General features: G+C 42.5%; 1 protein-coding gene across 3 annotated transcripts in view; it reads left to right on the forward strand.

Moving 5' to 3' along the window:
• GABRB1 (gamma-aminobutyric acid type A receptor subunit beta1) overlaps positions 1 to 21,629 on the forward strand; it is a 141,167-nt gene that overhangs the window by 110,299 nt on the left and 9,239 nt on the right. For all 3 annotated transcript variants that reach the window (XM_055795029.1, XM_055795031.1, XM_055795030.1), the window contains 3 exons: positions 18,783 to 18,920; positions 19,064 to 19,216; positions 20,417 to 20,667. In XM_055795029.1, coding sequence (XP_055651004.1) covers positions 18,783 to 18,920; positions 19,064 to 19,216; positions 20,417 to 20,667 — 542 coding nt within the window. The remainder of the gene's footprint in view (positions 1 to 18,782; positions 18,921 to 19,063; positions 19,217 to 20,416; positions 20,668 to 21,629) is intronic.

The following is a 21,629-nucleotide window of genomic DNA, read 5'->3' on the forward strand; positions in this document are numbered from 1 at the left end:
AATGTAATATATCTCAACATACCTGTGAGGTGGTGATTGCCAGGCACTGAAAAAAAGCATACAGTCAGTCTAGAGCACTGATGAGAGACAAGATGGGCTCTCAGCCCAATGTTTATACTTATTATTATTTCTACTTGATGGCACCAGAAAGATGCCTTATTTAAAGCATTGAAATGGGTACATACCATCAAAATTACTCTCCATAATGAATTATTTTGTTTCTTTGTAAGCACATAATCAATATCAGCCTTAATATAAGTCAGTGGAGGTGCAGCTTCTCATTCAGATTTTAAATTGCTTGGCAAGCACCTTGAAACGTTTCCCCACAAATTATTTGCTTTTGCTCCTTTTCACAGAATGTCATGTTATAGCGATTTTAGAAATTCTCTGCCAGGTTGAGAACAACAAACCTTTTATTCCAGCAGCAAAATATTTCAATCAAGTAAACATTAACAGTAGGCTTAAGCAAATTATTTTTACTGGAGAGCATTGTCTGAACAGAACCTGGTCATTTATTTCATTAGAGATTTAAAAATGGTGGCTTTTATTTTGAAGATCCTAGTGTTTTAGCACTGCAGGCAGACATCTCAGAAGGAAAAACAGGGAGACAGTGTTGTCAAGGTTCCCCATGAAGCACCTCAGTAGCCACAGTCCCGAGTCACCACAACAGCTTGTTGTCTGTTACCATTCAACATGCACAAGGAAGTCTCTGGAAGGACATACTGGTGATGCACCATATTAAACCCCCTCAACAGATGCAGTAGCATGGCAAGCTGGGCCAAGTCAATGTGCATGTAATGAATACTTGTGTCAGACCAGCATGTATTGCCTTTCCCCGTACATCTGCTTGCAGTCAGCCTGCCTGTATCTGCATTGCTCTGAGTTTACTGAAGCACCACAAACCCACAGCCCTGTGTATGAACACATAGGCAGCCATTCTCTTCTCGTTCCCGAGAAGCAGGGACTGTAGGCGATTGTAACTTCCCTTTTCAGTGCTGCCCATCACCCTACTGATCTCCCCAGTTACTTTCTGCTAGTGCAAAACTCTGTCTGAGTATCATAATCCACCACTTTATGGGACCTACAGAGGCACTCGTTAAACCCCATGGTTGTCTCACACATCCCTGGGCTTTTCAGCTCCCTGTCTTTTTTGTCACAAAACAGCTCTCTTTATGTTGCTTGCTGCTGCTTGGCTCATCTTCTGGCTTAAACTTAATAAGGCATGCAACGGATTTATGAGAATGAGTCATATCTTGATTTTCAAAATAAAGCACATAACACATCTCTTCAGTAACTCTTCTGCCCGGACAGCAGAGGAAATGGGTATCTATTCAGTACCACAGCAACCAAAATGTTGCCTTCATACTGAATTCATACCTGAATTTATTTGCTGGGAGATAGTTGATTTGAAGTCTCCAGCCCAATCATGACTGAAGCTGATCAAAGCACATGAGCATTTATAAGCTGGCAGCCCAGATAATGAAACCAGACTGACACTTGGCTGGCTCATATGTCTTTATTCACAAGCTTTCACATAAATGAAGCTTTGTAGGGGTGAATGCTTGGTGAAAATGGACTTACTACTACTACTGAGACCTCATCAAGAATCAAAATTAACATCAGATGGAATAAGCAATTAAAATGCAAACACAATCAGGGATGAAAGAATACCGTGTCACCCATGTGACCAGTCACACATCCCCAGAAGAAAATTGCATTTCAGACCTTTTGAACACTTTCTATAAATATTTCATGTCCCCAAAGACATATATATATATATATATATGTGTTGATACGTTAATGCTTGTTGAGCTGATCCAAAGAAATCAAAAAATCTTTATTCACAATTTGTCAACAGGTCAAAATCGCAGAGTGCATTACTTCTCATGAGTATTTAGATCAGTTCTACTAAGAATTCAGTGATTTTCCAAATGCACAAACGTGCTTACCTGCTAATAAAAGCCCACAGGTAGTAGATGTGTCAGGAGTGCTGACATCTTTGACAATTCTCTCCCTAAAATATACCTTCTAATACACCACAGCTTTTCTCCTCTGCATCTTGATAATTATTGATCATACCTGGGAGAAGAACAGAGTTCTGAAGGGCAGGCTGCTTACTTCTTTCTTAGGCATTTGAGTTCAAGCCAGCTGTCCTGAGTACCCTGCACTTAGTAGTACCATTAATCCCCTTGAAAGCTACCAGGGGGCAGAGCGGAGAGGGTGAATAAAGAGGCAGTAACTGTGTCCACTGCCTCTCTGATCACACCACATTCATCAGGCATGTGATGTTTTCTTCCATGTTTGTGAGATTTCCACCCTCAACATCTTCCAGCTCCTGCATCATACTTCAGCTATTCAGCTTTCTGTTTCTTCACAGAGATAGGATGAAAATCAAAATGTTAACATTTTCTTAGTTTTAAAATATCCCTTTGAAAGAAAGGCTTATCTGCCTTAATTTTGGGAGAGACAGGAATTAAATAATCCCCAGAGTGGAACTGTTCCTTAATAAAAGGGCCAGAGAAGACAGTGCTGTAATCACTACACAATCCTGGAACTGCCCTGTGTAAAAGCAAGCAGCATCCCTCACAGCTAGACAGATACTGTGCACGATGTGTACTGCCAGACCATTTTCAAAGCACCGGAAAGTGGTTTTGTTCATTTTTATACTGAGCATGGTTATATGGTTTAAGCCATATGGCACCAGCTTCCAGAGCAATACCGGTCAAGGAAACCATCACTGAACAATAATCCCTGCTTTGAGGAGATGTGCTCTAAATTGCCACTGCCACTGACTTTCTTCTGCTGCTGCCTACAGTCTTCTAGGCTTCAGCAGGAATATAAATAACAGTAACACTGACTTTCTTTAATCCTAACTTTGTTTCTTAATGTCATTTTTGTCCTTGGTGCTGCCAATAATCATGCAAGCTTGAGACTTGTAGAAAGAAAACAATGAGTGGAGCTGGATGCATAAACAGCAAAAAGACCTGTATGGACATGTAAATCTCTGCAATACTAAAAGTCCTAAATCTAGTAGCTCTCAGCAGCATGTAATTTGACGTAGAAGTAACATTTTCCAACTTAAATGATTTTATGATTCTATGTCTGATCTTTAGCCGGTGAAAACTGGCATGGCTCCATTTTTGTCAATTAAAGCACCACAACTCACACTGAGAATCTTTTCTATCTTTTTTCTTAGTTGTTCCAAATGGATGGCCCTTTCCTCAGCCTCACCCTTTAAATTAGATCTAATCAGCAGAAACACTGTAAATTGACTCGGAAATTAAGATACATGTTTATGAGGAGTTTTCAATGCCTGTAGAAAATGCACACGTCAATTTGGAATTTAAGCAAAAAGATAAAGGGTGAATAATACACCAAGTCAAAGGTCTATATGGGCATGTAGAATATCTATCCTGCATTTAAGCCATGTAGTTATTAAACTGATCTTCGCTATCCTGCAGATGTAAATGCATGGCTGATAGGGAGGTGGATACCAGCAGGTGCAATCACAAGCGGTATGACTGTGCAGAAACAGCAAGCAAAAGCCTGACAGTTAAACCAATGCTGAGACACAAGACCATGAACAAGAATGGATCATGTGCTTCACACTATTGTTAAACTCTCCCCAAAACACTGAACTTTATGAGCTTTGTGTTCTTCTAATCCCGTGTACAAGGACGCTAGGACTGCAAGTGGTTCCCTGAATAGCATCCTTCGGAAAGCATGCCGGTTAACAGATTTTACACTCAGATTCACAAGCGTTATGTTCTGCACCATCCTGTCTCCTTGTGTTTGAAGCCCTGCCTGCTTCCTCAGTTCAGTCTTGCTTATTTACCCAGGGTCAGCCTGTGGCTGGACTGTGCTTGAGTGTGAGGCCAGAAAGTTGCTGCAAACACTGTCCCCTCTCCCCGCCCCGCTCCCTCTCAACAGGAGAGCTGCAGCATCTCCTTTGTCTCTAAAGGGTGACAAGAAGGTGGCATCTGAGCGATTCCTCTCCCTGTCCCAGGGTGCTTCCCCACCTCTAAACCATGCAAGCTGGAGACACATTTTCCCCTCCAAAAGCTCAGTGCTCCCCAGTGCACCCACAATAGGTGCGCAGCTCTGTAGCACACCAATACTGTAGCACACACAGCCTGGCCCTCTCTTGAGTTCCCCTGTGTTTTCAAGGGAAACTTACTCCTACGGCAGCAGCGTGCTCCAGAGGAACCAGGCAGTCCCACAGATGAACTGCTCTTAACCTGCTCAAAGAATAGATTAACATAGCACTATTTGTGAACAGAAAGGCAGTGAGTCATTACACCTCACAGGGATGACATGGAAATTAGCCAAATTCCTGAATCCAATCCCTGCAAATCTAAACTGCTGGAATTTTTCCTTAATAATACTTACCAGCAAGTAATATAAGGCACTGCAAATAGCACAAAACAACTGTGCTACACAGGAATGGGAAAAGAGCACAAAACATCAAATGCTGCCCTATTATCAAACCTTTCCAGCAGAGCAGCCAATGCAGAGATAACATGTGCCTATATTGAGCCAGCAGATTATTTCATTAAAAAATTACATTTCCAGCTTTCCCAAAGCTATCTTACAGGACTGCAAAAGCTATGTATGCACAGGTGACAACCAGAGAAATGTATACATTTAGGAGGAGAGCATTTTGGCTGCACATGTTCCTTCACACAGATTTTCACAGCTTTGCTCAAGCAGTTCACCTTATTCCAAATTCTGCAGCAGCAGATGGGAGACCATATCAGAGACTTTACACCTGTTTCAGTGTATAAAACTGTGATGGCCACTGGAAACTTCTATGTATTAAATCAAGGGATTTTACAAGTGGAACTGCTTCATCAGCGGAGCTAGAATCTGTAACAATCCATTTCTCACAGATTAGCATATACTGGGACAGAGGAGACTTAATACTTGGCTGGAGGTTACCCAGACTGCTTGGCACTCTTACGTGAGTTCTGATGGATGTCAGCTTGGCAATTTAAGATGTTAAATCCCCCAGCTGTTAGTTCTGCTGTACCAGGTAGCCTCTGGCAAGGACTACAACTGCTATGGCAGTTCACAACCCAGTGCCTTGGCACAAGCCCACTGTCCCCGGCAGCAGCTGCGGCAGGCTCTGGACCAGCATGGGTGAGATGCAGAGACACATCTCAGCTAATAAAGCAGCAGACAGAAGGAGAGGGCAAACCACCAGGCACAGTAGCATCAAACTGCTGCAGCTAAATCACCCAGTGCTTGTCTGTTAGAGACTTCCGAGTGCACAAGCTGCCCCACTCTAGTATCCTTCATTACAAATACAAGTGCTGACCTCACCGCACCACCTAGAAAATAGGACGGGGTGCTGTTGTTACTTTGATAGTCTTTGTCCCTTTGAAGTCACCAGTATCACAATCACGGTGTGACCTTGTGGACTAAGCTTGCACCTGGCTTTCACTCAGCAGAAAAAAAGTGTTGTGCCAACAGTACCAGTCTGACACCAAGTTATATCCCTGTTTGGGGTTTCTCTTCCAGCATCCCCCAAGCTTAAGTGAAACATGTTCCACTGTCACAGGAGAGGGAGGGCCAGGCTGCACTCCGATTTGGCAAAGTTATTTACTTCTTGGCAAGCGACTATGTGTTTTACAACAGGTCTGAGCAGATTATCAGAACTGTCCCTTTGGTCTCAAAAATCTGTGTCTCTATGACAACTGTAATGCTGCAGCATGATTCAGGGATCAAGACTGCAACACTGAACCATGCCTTAGCCTTGTCAGCAGCACTCTTAGAAACCGCTCCACTTGTGTGGGTGAGCTGAACAAGCCCACAGAAACCTGAACAGAACAAGTTGGGGAAAAGAGGAAGATTTATTTCGTCAGCTACAGTGTAGAAAATGGTGATTCTGCCTTGAGTCCATTGTTTTTATGGCTGCCCCTACTTACTATAGAAGTAGACCTAACACTAAATATCTGTAATGCTTTGATGAAAGTGCAACCAACCTGAAGTGATATTGCAGTGAATCGGTAAAATACTCCACTTGAACCTCTACATAGTTTGTTGCCAGAAAAAACAACTGTGTTCATACCTAAACATTCATTATCACCTCCGTTGGCACAGAGTGGTCTGACAGAATGAGATTTGAACAGATTTATCACAGCTCCCTGCTTGAGACAAGATTGCATTGATCCAGGGTATGATTGCATTTGAACTACCAAGGATGTAAGAGCCTACACCTCAAACAAAAAGAGCTATTTTTATTAGAGATGACAAGCCTGTCTTAAATCCAAGATTTCCCAGACAGCTTTTCCTTTGCCTGTCTGCAGGCACCAGATATCTAGTAATTTATTCATGCCTGGCAATAAAAATTCACTAATGAATACAACTGTGCTGGTACCTGAGGCAGCAGGAGCTTTGAGCCGGTTCCACTCATGCCTTTTCCCTGCAGTATCCAGAAGGACTAAAAAGGCATCTGGTCTCATCCTGCTTCTTCTCACCAAGCATATCAAATTGCTTCCACAGAAGGCATAATTTCTGCCCTTCCAAAGGAGCTCGCTGCTCAGAGTATTCTAAAAACCGGTTGCAAGGCCCCTTCCCAGTTAAAAAAAAGTCTGGAAGGATGCTCAGCTATATGCCCTTTTTAAGAGATTCCACCTTTCTGATGTTTCTAATGAGGGCAGCTCCCACTCCTCACAGTTGCTTAGGTTCTGCCACATCTGTAAATTAAGAACTTCTGCCACTTACCCGCCTGTCAGACTTCACCTGCTCCCCCATGAGACCTGTCAGCTATAAACCTGTGTCCCAGCATGTGTTGCTTCCCCCAGGCCGTGCAAACCTTGAGGGAAAAAACCCCACCTTGTTTTCTCCACTTTGACTTGTCTCTGGTTATCACAGTGTAGCACTGGGAATAAAAGCTCTCTTCAGCTTCTCACCAGTTCCTTTAACTGCTCTAAAATACACACTCGGCCTTAAATTTATTTCAAACTTGGTGGACCACAAAGAGAGAAAGCGAAGTATCTGTTCCAATACTCAGATCACTCAAACAGTGTGATCTTTCTGAGATGATTAACTATCTGCATGCAAAAGGCAGAAGAGTTCCTGCCTGGCCATCTTGACTTAATCTGCCAGCTATAAGTGATCAGAGGTTCTTAGCATTTCATCTCATTCACAGCATTCACAATGTGGGTCTCCATCCATGCCACCTTCTGTACTCCCACTGCTGCCGGCTCTATGACATGCATAAAATGCTCTATTTCAGAAGGACGCTGCCAAGGATCAAATGCCATATTCAAGCAGCTAGCTGCCACAAACCCTAGCAAAAGAACAGCTAACACCAGTAAAACAGAAAAGCACACTTTATCATAGCACACTCATTAAACAAGCAAGACGGTACCACAGGAAACATCCCAGCAAGAGCAGGAACAGAGACCAGCACACGCAGGCTGCTGGTGTGATCCCATATACTGCCCATTGGGACATCAAAGTGACTACTCTCTGGGCAACATATTTTGCAATTTGAAACACACTTCGATAACTTCTAAAGGCATTCAGGTAATACACCCTAGGTCACTCCACATGCCTTATGCAGAATACACACACTGAGCTTGTGTCACTGCAAATTCACTCTCAGGATTGCCCATGCAGACTCTGCATGCACACAGCAATCTGTAGATGCACATTAACTTTTGACACAGCTGAAATGCCATCCTTCTGAGCTGCAGAGAACATGCTGGCAGCAAAACAGGAGTGGTTTTAAAGTCATGGCATCAGCATCCACAGCAGCAGATTTAAACATCACAGGGACAGAAAGACTAGCACAAAGCTGTGGAGCTGAGCAAGTTGTTTTTCAGATACTCCGAGAGGCAGATTCACAAATAGCTTGTTGATATTGAAACTGAGAAATTAGCCAATTACGACTGTGATTCATTTTTTTCACATCAAAAATTGAAACGCATTTTTGGCTCTGTTTAAGTCATTCCTTACCACTCATCTTTTAAGTCAGTCACTAAGCTAAAATAATTCTTCACAGTACACTAGTGTTAAGCCACAGCAACTGCTCTGTTTCCACACTTTGGAAAGATTTCTTTTCCCAAAGGACTATAAACCAGTTATTTTACTTTCACAATGTATTTTTACACTGCATACAAATTTGGAAGTTACTCAGATGCTGATGGTATAGTCTATATGACTTTCCCTTTTTATTTTCAAAAAGATGGATAACTTGTGTCTATATGGATGCATACGTTTTGATAGCAAGTACTTGACACTTGATGATTTCAGTGCACAGCACATGAAGGTAGCCAAGTCACCTGTCTGGTATATCTTAAGCACTTTTGTGTTGCACACAGAGGAATGCAGAGTTATTCTCACCGACTGCTCTTCTCTTTTTAACGCCATCCCGGTAGCCTCCGAGGTACCAATACAGGGCCTGGGCTGTCCCCCGGTGACCACAGTGGACATGAAAGCTGGGGTCAAGTCGCTTCCCAGCACAGACTCACCAGGTCTCAATCTTCAGCCTCTGACAGCCCCCAGGCCTCGGGAACAGCAAAAGGAAAAGCTGGGCTGCCTTTTCAAAAATAAGGCTTTGTTTAGAGAAGGGGCTGACTTCTCTGGAAACAGCTGTGCTCTTAAATGAGTCTGTATTGCTGCAGTCAGAGCAGCAGGGGAAAAAAACCTCTGCACCTGGTCATATCACATTTTTTGGAAGAGCTGGCATATTTTGCTTTGCGATAATGCAGTTGTCCTAGGATGTAACAGCCGTAAGTAGAGTTTATGTATTTACTTGTCTTCTGCCAAGGTGTGAATTGCCGTATAAAACAAGCAAAATCCAAAACAAATTAGAAGATACTGGTATCATCGATTCACTTCAATTTGTGTGAATGAACCCTTGCCCCAAAGGCATCCGAGTTTACAGATATTATAAAACTTGAGAAATTCTTTGTTCAGTGCCTATCTACTCCGGGGCTTGATCTGTACCTATGGCTCCTTGACACTGCAATAATACAAACAAACAAAACACAGTGCCTCAAGTCTCAATGTAGAAAGAGGCTGCCTACCTGACCTGGGACAACATTAACATGAAGTGATGTTACGAAGTGGGCAGTGCAGTCACGTACAAGTCTTCCAGCCCTCAGGAATCTACCCTCCAGAACTGAGAACAGAATTGAGTCCTTCAGATAGACTGTAAACTCTATATACCTTATATACTTCTCCCTTATGCGCTTCTGGTGTCCCTACAAAATGGAGATAGATTGTTTTTGTATAGTATTAAAGCCCATGGATGAAAAATAGTGTATATTTTCCTGGTAGTAACAGAATTCTGCTATTTTTTACTGCAGTTTTGCTATTTTGCTCCTAATCATTGCTAGCACAAATTCAATCTCAGCAACACAGGCAGCCAAAAAAATGCTGGTAGCTTGCACTGCTTAGCCCAGCTGTGAACCGCAGGATGTGTCACGGTGTTTAAAATGATGCTGGCTTATCTCAATGGCCTTAGCAAAGATAAATTTTCTCAGGAGAAGCCAATGCCATCCCAGCTTCCTAAGCAATGGGAATCATTTCTATAGAACCAAGACCAGAATTCAGTCTGAAGCTCCTTTTATTTATTTTTTTTTCCTGTTACACTATAAATCTGTTACCAAGTACAGATCTGGATGTACTTTTCCGTATTTTTTGGTTCTTTGTAGGAATTTCTTCTTCCTATTTTGTGGTGGTACAGAATTAGTATTTACCTATGGTTACAGCCATAAAGTGGATCAGTGACAGGTTTAAAACAACAGTCAAACCTGCATTTCCTTCCATGGTCTTGTAACAATGTAATAAATAACAACACGGTATGTTTCAGGCAAGGCTTTTTCCCCAGTGAGGTATATCAATTCAGTAATGTGTAACTGTTTTGGCAAAATATGTACGCAGAAGAAGTGTAATACATGCACAATACATGTGCATTGTAAAACAGACTTTCTAAAGAGTCAATACTTCATTTTCAAAAGGCAAAATACTTGCTATTTTTATTTGAAATTAATTTTGATTAGAAAAGTACCTTTTTCCTCTCGATTATTCTGAATTTTGTCTGAATGAAAAATTTCATGTAGCTCAGTATAAATTGTTATACGATTGTTCATGAATGGAAAACTCAGCTACTTACACAGCCAGAACACTGAGTAAGTCCACCATGAAAACTTCATTCTCGTCATTGATCTAAAAGGCCCAAGTACAATGGCACACCTGAATTAAGTAATAAAAATTTTAAAAGGGTTTTCACCATGTCAGACAGGGGAACACAATAATGCATAGAAATATCAGGTGTACTTGCATAAGCCATGCTGGTATAAGAAAGAAACACAACATGTCCTGATTCACCTGCAGTCGGAGTCCTGCTGAAAACAGAGACCCTGCTGCCTTAAACCAGAGCAGGTTTTGGCCCGACACGCTGGAGCACAAACCAGATGGACCTGGATTTCAAATGCCTTTTCCACTGAGTACAACAGCTGTACCTAAAATGGGGGGAGTCTGCCTTGCAACTGAATGAGAGCGCTTAGAAGTAGATCTTAATTAGGCAAACGAAATAAGTGCTCAAGGGCAAGATGTGTTTACAATATGAGCAGACAAAACTATGTACCATGCAATATTGACTGAACTAAATTAATTGAATGCTAAGCAGCTGGACCTCTGTTGCTAATGTTTACATAATGTGCTTATAAAATAGTGTTCTCTTTTTAACTTTGTAAAGCAACTCAAGTCAGAAAAAAATTCCAGGAGAATGGCTTAGACTGGGATAGCCATCTATTGCACAGCAACCCCAGATGAGAAAGAAAGAGAAGGAAAGCTGAAGGGTGAAAATTGTGATATGCAACAGACATAAATGCTACATAAAATGTGCTCCTGACAGCACTGCAGTCAAGTTACCTTAGTCTGGTTCAGGTGAGGATCTGGAAGTTTTGAGTTAGCAAAATCGGTGACGGGCTGCAACACTGGGCTTCCAGTAGAGGTCAGGTATCTCTCACGTGCCAAGGTCTCTCATCCCAGGTCAGGCACTCCCAGGCTATGCTGCCAGGACTGGAGTAGAAACAATTTGTGGTCTGCATTTTGCTGCTCCTGAAAATGGATTTTTTCCCCTCCTTGCCAAACCAGAGGGGAATGAAAGACAGAAGATAAAAAGAAATAGGGAGGAAAGGCAAGCAAACCTCACCAGAAGAGGTCAGGAGCTTTGGTTCAGATCTCTACTGAGATACAGCTGGTATCCAGCCTAATTGTCCACTGAAAAGCAGAAGAAGAAAGGGAAAAGCAGAAAGCTCAAAACAGGTTTAGGAAAAAGGCATCTCAGAACAAAAGCAAGAGAAGACAACTGAGATTTCTGATGCTTACTACTGGAAAGAAACAACTGCTCTCTTCCCAGCTCCAAACTCTCAAGGACAGTCTGGTACCAGCAGCAAGTGAACCTGGATGTGAGGAAAGGAAACTACTGGGGTTAATGTCCTTGTGTATAGCCTCTGCCCTCATTGCTGTGGGCTGGCCTTTAGACCAGAAAGAGAACGTGACAGCACGACTTCAGAACTTTGCTGGTCTCAAACCCACAAGAGAAGACGATTCAGGCAAAGGAGGCTGTGCTTATCAGGACCGATCCATCAATAGCAGCTGTGCACCTGTACGTTACGTGTACAATTACACAACTAAATATTTACAAGAAGACACTGGTCGGGAGCACACACTGCACACCTGCTTTGTTAAAAAAGTTAAAAAAGCAATATCATTGCTGCTAGTTCTGAGACAACAGGTCATCAGAATATCTCAAGTTCAAAGTTAAATCACTGGCACTGCTTGGTAAACATTTGCATGTAAGAGACTTCTGAGTTTTCAGTTACATTTTAGCCACTGAGTTACTATGGGCAGGTTGCTTACCTCTACACAAAATTATCATGGGCATGAACAAAGTTTTCTAATTGCAATTTAATTTACATAAATTACACAAAGATGCGTAGAGTTAGAGGCTCTCAACATCAGGCTAAAAGGCATCACTCCAGTGTTGAAGTAAAAACGTGAGTTGCAAAGGTAAGAGACATGAGAGGGACAAATCAGGCAGCAGTAGAATGTCAGACCCTTACCTGCTGTGCTTTCTCAGATCAAATGTCTGTCTCACCCGTCCTCTTGGCTTTGACAGTGGCCGGCAGCACATATGTGTGAAGCTGGAACAGAGCATAGGATATACATGCTGATATTTCCCCAGTACACACCTCCAGTAAGTGTTCTGCACTTTGCTACCTCAAGTCAGAAATAGTATCATTGTGATTTATAACCTGGATAGACTTTTATTCTGTGAATATTTGATAGCTTCCAAACAAACATAAACTTCTGACACGTCACCTTGCGCAATGACTTCTGCTGTTTGGCTGTACATTGTATTTCCCTTGATTTCTTTCAACTAGCCACTAGGCATATGATTTGTTGCTTTCTAGAAGTGTGAGGGATTGTGAATAATCACATCCTGTTCAAACTCACCATGATAACTTAGGGTCTTATAGACGTTTGTCCTAACAGCCCCTCAGCCACCTTACGTCCAGCCTGAAGAGTCATGACTCAATCAGTCTGTCCCTCAGTGGAAGCAAGTCATCTCTGTGACACTTCTTGTTGGCCAGCTTAGTACAGCTGTTTTAGGGAAAGAAAGAAAACTGCATATAATAGTCAAGAAATAGCACAACATGAACTGGAAAGCATATGAAAATGCAAACAAAGATTTTTGCATTTGTTCTCCTTTCCTTTCCTAATAATTCCTTGAGTTGTTTGTTTTTATAGCTAGTGAGAATAAAACTCTTACTAGTGAACAGGAAAAAAAAAATATACCAGCATGCCTTATAAGAGGTACTCTTGCACATGAAAGCCATACTAGATAAAACATATTAATGTGTATTTCTGATTGTGCACTGCAATATAATTATTTTAGGGTCAGTAGGTCCTTTGACATCACTAGCATAATCCAGTAGAAGGAGACAAAGCAGTAAGGCATTTTCAGCACAAGCCTGACTACTTGCCCAGAAATCTTCAATGTTTCCCATCTATTGAGACTGCAGTGATACTAAGAAGTCCTGCTGTGTTAGTCATTAAAGAGGTATTAAGCAAAACCAAACAATTCCTCTCCCAAAGGACTTTCAACCTTGTATCGAGTCTCGCTTGAAAATGAGATTTAAAAAGTTAGAGGGGCAAAAAATGATAACGAGTAACAGTGAACCAATATTAAAAGTGTTTGCACAGTAAGGCAAGGTTATAACTCACTCTCTGAACTAGATTAGGATGTTGCAAGAGTGACTTTATGCTGTAATAACATTTATTTTCTACTTCTAATGGATGGGAAGTGATGTCTCCAACTGGGATGGAACAGATTGCTCCATATGTTAAATTTATTTTTATTTGAGAAACCTTCTTAAGTAACTGACAATTTGTAGTACTCCAGCAGTCTAACCAAGTTTTTGTTTGGGTCAGTATTGCTTAGGCTAAATTCTGACTCATATCCCCATTTACAATCTGCCATCTACCTATAGAAAGTATTTCTCAGTGAAAAGAATAAACAACTTATAGATACAAACACCCACTTGAACACAGGTGGCAGGGAGCCTTTTCAAGCAATTCTGTCACTTCAGCGTTAACTAGTGACATCTCTTTCCAAAACACATCTTCAGGTCCACAGTGCCCCATTCACGCATCGGGTTTAAGTTGAAATAGTACAACAAATTTACCAGTCGATGGATCATCTTGGTGGCATGCAGAACAAATTACTTATCTTCCTGTTTGAATACAGTCATAGGAATAATAACTGTGTGAAACAAGAAAAATGATATTGTAAGAGTACATTCAGCAGCAAAGACAAAGTTGTTAGGCAAGGGGAAGAGGCTTGGGTTCCAGCGCCGTGGCCTTACGCAAGGCCGAGTGGTTTGGGGCACGCAGGGAGGAAACACTTTTGAAATGCCCTGTTTAGACTCAGGTCCCTAAGGCAGAGACCCTGTTGCTGGGTGTTTCAGAGCTGTCTGTCCTGGAGAACTGGAAGGAAAATGAGGCTCCATTTGGACATGTCTGTGGAATCGGCAATAACAGTAGAACCGTGACTTTATTTGTTAACTTAGTGTAATACAGATCTTTATTTATCCCAGAGGTATTTCAGATGGTAAGTACTGCAGTGGAAAATAAAAGAGCCTGGTGACATTAACATCTAATACACTGTTAATCTCAGCTATTAATGTCAGCAACATTTCTAATTTATTTTTTTTCCTGTGAACAGCAAGATTTATACATAACCTATTTCTTGCCATGTTTGAATCTAGTTGCTTTTTAGATTGGTGGTACTTCTGCCTAAGTGTTCTCACTTAAACTCTCGGCCGCTGGTCTGGAATTAAAACACAAAAAATACAAAAAAAGAACAAGTGTTTCCATTTCTATCTATGTGACAGGCACATCAAGGGCTAGACTATCACTTCTAGACATGATTTTAGAGGAAGCAGAAGTTCGCTATCTTGAGCTGGGCAGTCAAACATGTTTTGTTGGCTTTGAAGCTGAAAAAGAATCGAGCGAGCAAGCAAAGGCTTAAATGGATCAAATAATTTTCATGGGACCTTTACTAATTAAAAAATATAAATGGTAATCTTAGCAATCACTTGTTACTTAGGTCAACAAAACCACAGGCAGAAATCCTGGGGAAATTGTTTGATTGGGTGGGCTAGGCTGCTGGGGAGGGCAGCACAGAATGGGGCCGTGTTTGCTCCAGAAACACCGAGCAGCCGCGCCGCAGCCGCAGCGGCCCCCGCCCCCGCCCGCCGCTCACCGGGAGCGCCGGGGACCCGGCCCGCGCCGCCACCGCCGGGCTCGACCGGAGCCGGAGCCGGAGCCGGAGCCGGAGCGCGGGCGCCCCCCAGTGGCCGCCGCGCCGCAGGGCCCGCTGACAGGCGGCGACAGGCAGGGACAGGCGGGGCGGGGCGGGGACAGGCGCCCCCCGGTGCCCGGTGTGTGCCTGCGGAGCGGAGCTGGAGCTCTGCCACAGACGACTCCCGCGAGGAGGAGCCGATCCTGATTTCCAGGGAACGGGCACAACTGAATTGCAGCAACCCCTGCTGTCACGGCAGCTCCACGTGGTTAATGCCACGGTCATGCCCGCCTGGGGAAACAGCTCCAGGCCGCTGCAGCTGCACCCGCTCCTGACAGCTGTTACGAACGTAACTGAAATAGTTCAGGTTCCCGGTATTCGACTCCTGTGCAACTGGCGTTCGGACACCGCTGCCCAGCTGTAGCCCCGCTCTCGCTGCGGCAGAAGCAGCAGCACCCCCTGGTAAAGCGGTGACACGGGGATGCACGCGGAGGGAAAGGCTCACATGCGAAAAGGAGCTGCCGAGGGAATACCTGGGCAGAACAGGTACGTCCAGTGAACAACTCAGCCTGTTAGATTGGGCTCTGTGCAGGCTAGAGCCACTTTTTCTATCATTGAAACAGCCTTTCTTCCATTGCAAATGTGAAGGCGTATGCTGCCGGAACTGAGGACCTGCTAGCCAGAAGCTAGCACATTCCACACTGAATGTTTCTTCATTTACATCACTACGGCTCCTCATCTGAAGGCACTGTCCACTTCAAAAAGGAGAAGGAGTGATCTGTCCTCTGCTGACTCTGTTCGGAGCCGAGATCGGTTCCAATCATTAAACTGCAGCCAACTGCCTTCCTCTCGAGTTTGCTAGTTTGGAAAGCAAAAAGCAATGTCAACACCTACGGAACATGAGGGGCTCCAAGCCCTGCACCAGTGAGTCAGCAGCAGCTGTGGAAGCAACGCCTCTCACACACCTACAATGTGCAAAGCACATAATGGAAGGCATCACACAACAAAAATCATATCACACCAAGGAATGGAATGCCTGAGGAGAGTATACAATTTGTTAGCGTCTGGCAGAGTTATCACAGTGACTGTCAAGAAAATCACGATTGTACCAAGGGTCTCTATACGAAACCGCAGGAAGATGTTCCTTCTTGATTACTCTTCTAAAATAAGAGCTAACAAATGTGAATGCTCGTACCTGAAAAACATCATTATCCCTTTTTCCTAACTTCGCTCAACTTTAACCCGACTAAATTCAAGGCACAAGCATATTAGAAGCAGCAACGGTTCACACTAGATCCATTTTTTTGTTGTATTCTCAAGCCTTTTTTAAATTTGTAAAGGTTAAAGCCGTGGCCTGCTAACAGTGATGGCTTGTCATCCTCTGAAATCTTCCATGCAAGGTTCCTGCTTTTTGGTTAATTGACTTTATAACCTTGTAGTTATAATTTTCATTTTGTAGCCAAAGTCATAGAAATCTTTCCAAGACTAGTGCAAAGCCCATCTGCCTACCTTACAAAACTTCTATAACCTGTTTTTGCCAGGGTCCAGCATCCCCACACACTGTACCAATAACACGATGCAATCCTTTTGTAGGAAGTTGTGCCCATTTTCTTTTTGAAATCTGCCCTGTGATACCCCAGGGGTTTATTTGGTACCATTTAGTTTTAACAACTAAATCTACAGTAATTCACCTTTGGGGAAGGGAATTTTCTCTGCAGTTAGGTGTCCGAATTATTCCTTCTTTTGTCAAACAGGCAGAGGAACTGCAGAGAGGTTAGCAGAGGCTGACGAGGGGGACAGCATGAAGTCAGAACTTGCTGGGAATGGGAGACGGCTCCTTTCTCTGCCCTGGGTCCTGGCCGAGAAAGCAGCACAACCGCAGCAAAATCAGAGGGAGGGGTGTGAAAAGGGCCCCAGGTGACAATGGCACAGAACAGAAGACTGAGGTTCATTCTTTTCTACCAAAGCCTGAAGCAGAATCCAGGATTCTGACACCTAAACCTTCACCTGTGACTTTGCAGCAAGTATGGGTGCAACACCTTAGGTAGTGCTGCGCCTTTCTTTTTTATGCTAGCCCCTAAAGACAAAGAAATAGCTGTGAGTGTTACCTCATGCAGAGATATCTGTGTGGTACCGACTCTATACATAATCAATACCCTTTCCATATGAGATGACACCTTACCATTTCCTCTGTTTTGCTCCATCTTTTTTAAAAAGGGAAAATATTCAACAGAGATTTTTTTATAATACAGATTTGCAAGAAAATGAAGTTAACACTTCCTTGACAATCTTAGTCTCAGCCATTTAAACAGACTTTGCAGTCTTCACTCTGTCCTTCAATCCTTCTGTATTGTACCCTGGACGTGGCTCATGCTGGGCGCACGGCTGTGTGCATTGCCTTTACAGCAGCTACTGAAGTCCCACTACCAAGCAGCTACCTCGACCTTTTTCAGTGAAAAGCTTTTGGCTTCTGCCTGGAAGGAATGAAAACCAGTCATGCAGAGAGCCCTGTGTGGGAGCCCTGGGATGGTTCATTTAAAAAAAAATAAAAAATTACCATAAGTAACAGGAAGCACAGTTTTAAGCAAACAGCAGCGATCCATATTACACAGATCAGTACAGTTTCGGGAGCAATTCAGATAGTCAGCAAACCATGGCACTGAGCAGTTCACAAATAAGGTACGTGAACACTTAACCTTGTTCAGCCCATCACTGTGTGTTTGCATCAAAAGATTGCTGTTCAATAACTGCAGACTTGCCAAGCGGTCCCCGGAGCCTGCAGCAAGCTGTGAGGGCTTCTCTGATTGTCCCCAGGGAAACTACAGACCCGTTCTGCACGTGGTCACCTTGCCAGAGACAAGGCTGATACCAGGCGCTGTCACAGGACATCTCCAGGCTGATTTCCCTAGCTAGAAATTGTGTTGCTGCTGCATATGAAAGGATAAGTTCCTAATTCTGGAGAGGTTTCTGATGCAGTTGGTTCAGCTGGCAAAACTACTGTCAAGTTTGCTAAAGCTTTGAGTTCAAACACATGTTTTTATTTGATCTGTGTCATATGGTTTAAACCTGATTAAAACTAACACCTGAAGGAAAAGTCTAAAAATAGATGAGTGTTGTTCTCTCCTTTGGTGGATATCTGGAGAAAGTAGTAAAATGCAATAAATTGGAACCAGTTTAAATATTAGTCCAAAAAAGTTATCAATTGTGAGATTTATTTTTTTTTGAAACTCAGTCAGTTTTGAGTTTAATCAAAATGTTTTTGAAAATGGTAACAATAATGTTAACATTTCCAGTGGTAGAATGGCAAATTAATTTTTAATTAAATGATAAATAATCAACATCAATGTTAAAAAGAAAGAGAAGAAAGGAAAATTTAAGTCAATAGGAAATAGTCCTGTGATAACAGAAGATCAAAGATGGCATGGTCTAATTAAAATACAAAATGCTGCATGAATATCAAAGGAATACCTGAAGCTCTGACAGACATGGCCAGGTAATAGTACAGGCACCTGAATTCTAGAATCATCTTTGCCTCCACTGGCTCCAAACTCAGTATTTTGCCACAAGCCGGCATACAAAATCAAGGCAAAGCTGGGAACCGAACCTGGTTTTACTGTCAGAGCTCCTCTTAGAGAGTTTGTTTCGCTGATGTTGTAACATGTCAGTAAATTGAGTAACTCGAGCCTGAATGAAAAGCAGCAGCATTAGAGCTAGCTAAAAATTGATCTTTAACTTTAAATTCTGTCCTTGTTTTCTGCCTTCTCCCTTTCCACCCCTAGAATCTTCCCCTGGGTATGGAGGAGGCTACATGGCTACTGTACAACAGAAATGTCACATCAGAGAAGGCTGAATTCCTGACTGACAGCAGCTCCCTCCACTTTAACTGCAACTATTTAAGCCAAGTAATAAAATAAAATGAAAAATCAATAATCAAATTGTGCCTCTGTTTCAGATGGATACACTACTGATGATATTGAATTTTACTGGAATGGAGGAGAGTCGGCAGTGACGGGAGTTAGTAACATCGAGCTCCCACAATTCTCTATTGTTGATTACAAGATGGTATCTAAGAGAGTGGAATTTACAACAGGTAAGAAATGGTATCAAAGAGAGTGGAATTTAAAACAGGTAAGTACTGGTTAGTTAAAAAAGCTCCCCCCTCTTCCCCAACCCAGAAATATCAGTGTCTAACTTGTGTTAGACATCAGTTATTATGTGACTTCTTTCTTTCAGGAGCATATCCTCGATTATCCCTTAGCTTCCGGCTTAAAAGAAATATCGGATACTTCATTTTGCAAACTTACATGCCTTCCACACTGATCACAATTCTGTCGTGGGTATCTTTTTGGATCAATTATGATGCTTCTGCAGCCAGAGTTGCTCTAGGTAACTTCTTTTCAAAATCACTGAACTACATAGATGCTTGTTGCCTTCGAATACAGTAGCACTGAATCCATACAGGTGATTGTAGCAGCATTAATTGTGAGCTTACATATGCAGCGTAGGGTCTTCATCACTAGGAAGGCAGGCAGGTGCCACCTTGCCTAGATCTGATGTTCTCACCCTGCAGTTAGGTTGGGATCCTGACTGACTTCCAGTTGCCATAATGGTTTTTGGATCAGGTCAAAAGTATCTTGCTTCCAAATGTAAGCATAAAGGTCTAATTCGGGTGGCCAAGGGTACCTATACTGTGCTGCATCAACATTTCTTTGATGTTAAAAAGCATCCTCTCAGGCCAGATGTGTGGCTGGAATGAATACTCAAGTTCCTCCCAAAGTGGAGTGGTACCAGCTTACACCAAGTTTCCTGTACCATGTTCTTTCCTACAACTTTCCATAAGAACCAAGATCTTCTACCACCATCTGCGCTTTAAGGCACATATGCTTTTCAACTGCTAAAGCCAGAAAGCATTTTGTTCCACCTTTATTTTGTCCCACCTCTCTGTAAATTTAGCTCATTACACCTGTGCCTAGAGCTATTATTTAGATGCATTAGAAAGAAAGAAAGAATCATGCAGCGATGGATAACAGTAAGATGGAAATGCTTTACTTGCAAGCACCCCTCTAACAGGAAAAGCTGTTTGGTACAAGCACATATATCACTTTCTCTTCATCAAAGACCATCATTTTATCATAAAGCTTCCCTTTCTCCTTTCAACCCTCTGTTTTCAGTCAAAAGCTAGATACTTAATCCAGTTCCCCAGAGCAATGCAAGCCACAGGGCTGCTGCTGTAAATACAGTGATGAGCTCTCTGCTATCTAGGTCAGCTATGGAACACCGTGTTCCCTAGCAGAGTTATTGCAAAAATTAAGGCAAGATGTACCAAGGTAGCCTGGGCTTTTGAAGGCTATTTCGTTCACCCTGTGATGCACAGAAAGCCAAGAAAGGTGCTATTCACAGGCTTGCAAGGATTATCTTCCTTTCCAGTCCTGCAAAACACATTCCCTTGCTGTTAAGAATCTGTTCTCGTAATTAAGCCATCTGCGTGAGAAGTGCATGGTAGCTGGGCAATGCTGCCACTAGGCCTTTCATGCTCAAATCTCCTTCCCTGCCTGCTTACTCCATGTCTTTTGCTTCCTTTCGCAGGAATCACAACTGTGCTGACCATGACCACCATCAGCACCCACCTCAGGGAGACCTTGCCAAAGATTCCCTACGTCAAGGCAATAGATATTTACCTGATGGGATGCTTTGTGTTTGTGTTCCTTGCCTTGCTGGAATATGCCTTTGTAAACTACATATTCTTTGGGAAAGGGCCCCAACGTCAAAAAAAGGCAGCAGGAAGGGCAGGACATGCTACAGGCGAGAAGAGCAGACTGGAAACAAATACAGTCCAGGTAAAATGTTCAAGCCAACTTTTCAATTATTTCTGCTGTGACAGTGTTGATGTATATGATGATAGTGATAAATGCGGTTTGAAGACATATGCAAAAGTATTTAGGATTGTCTGGAGAAAAATTGTATTTTAAGGAGATTACAACAACATGTTTATTCCATTTTCAACTGAAAACAGAGTAAGAAACTACATAAAATGGAGAAGAATATTCAGAGCAAGCTTTTCTTTGCAGCACAGAAGAAATGCAAGGGGTACAAGGAAGTTAAATATTTACCATTTCAACTGTATATTTCTTTGCCACACAAGGTGATATAGAAGAAATGTTTATTATATAGTTCCTCTTTACATATAAAACTTTAACAAAACTAAAAAGCAAAGACAGACACATTTGTTTCAGTGAGTTCTGAATGAAGCCCACACCACTGAGCTTCCAGAAATGTAAGGATGCTGCTGCTAGGTTATAACAGCTTTCACAGATGTCACGACTTTTCCCTCAGGCTAAATTCAAGCAGACCACAGCTACACCCTCTTAAAAAACAAGCCAGACAAACTCCAGGAAGTAATACTATGGACATTTTTTTAACTTGGAAAAGTTTAATTTTCAGCAGTACATCACTGAGCACTTGTAAACTTCTATAAACCTATTTCATTTTTTCCCAGTTTTTCAGAAATAAACACTTCCCTTAAGTGTATTTGGCCCAGTCTGACTCAGAGGAAAATACATATCCTCATGAGCCAAAAATGTTCTTCTGTTCTCTGCTTTTCTTACAATATATTACATCCAAGTATTTACGAGATCTTGCCCAGGCTGTCCTATAATCTCCTGTGCTGTTGTGGCCTGGGGTGATAACATTTGGACCAAACTGTATGTGAGCCCTCTGCTCGGCTTGAAGCACGAGACCGGCACACAAAGCTCCAGCAGGTAAGACCTTAGCTTAATGGATGGTTGCAATTCCACATACA

Source organism: Falco peregrinus, chromosome 2 (genome assembly GCF_023634155.1).
Source record: "Falco peregrinus isolate bFalPer1 chromosome 2, bFalPer1.pri, whole genome shotgun sequence".
NCBI lineage: Eukaryota > Metazoa > Chordata > Aves > Falconiformes > Falconidae > Falco > Falco peregrinus.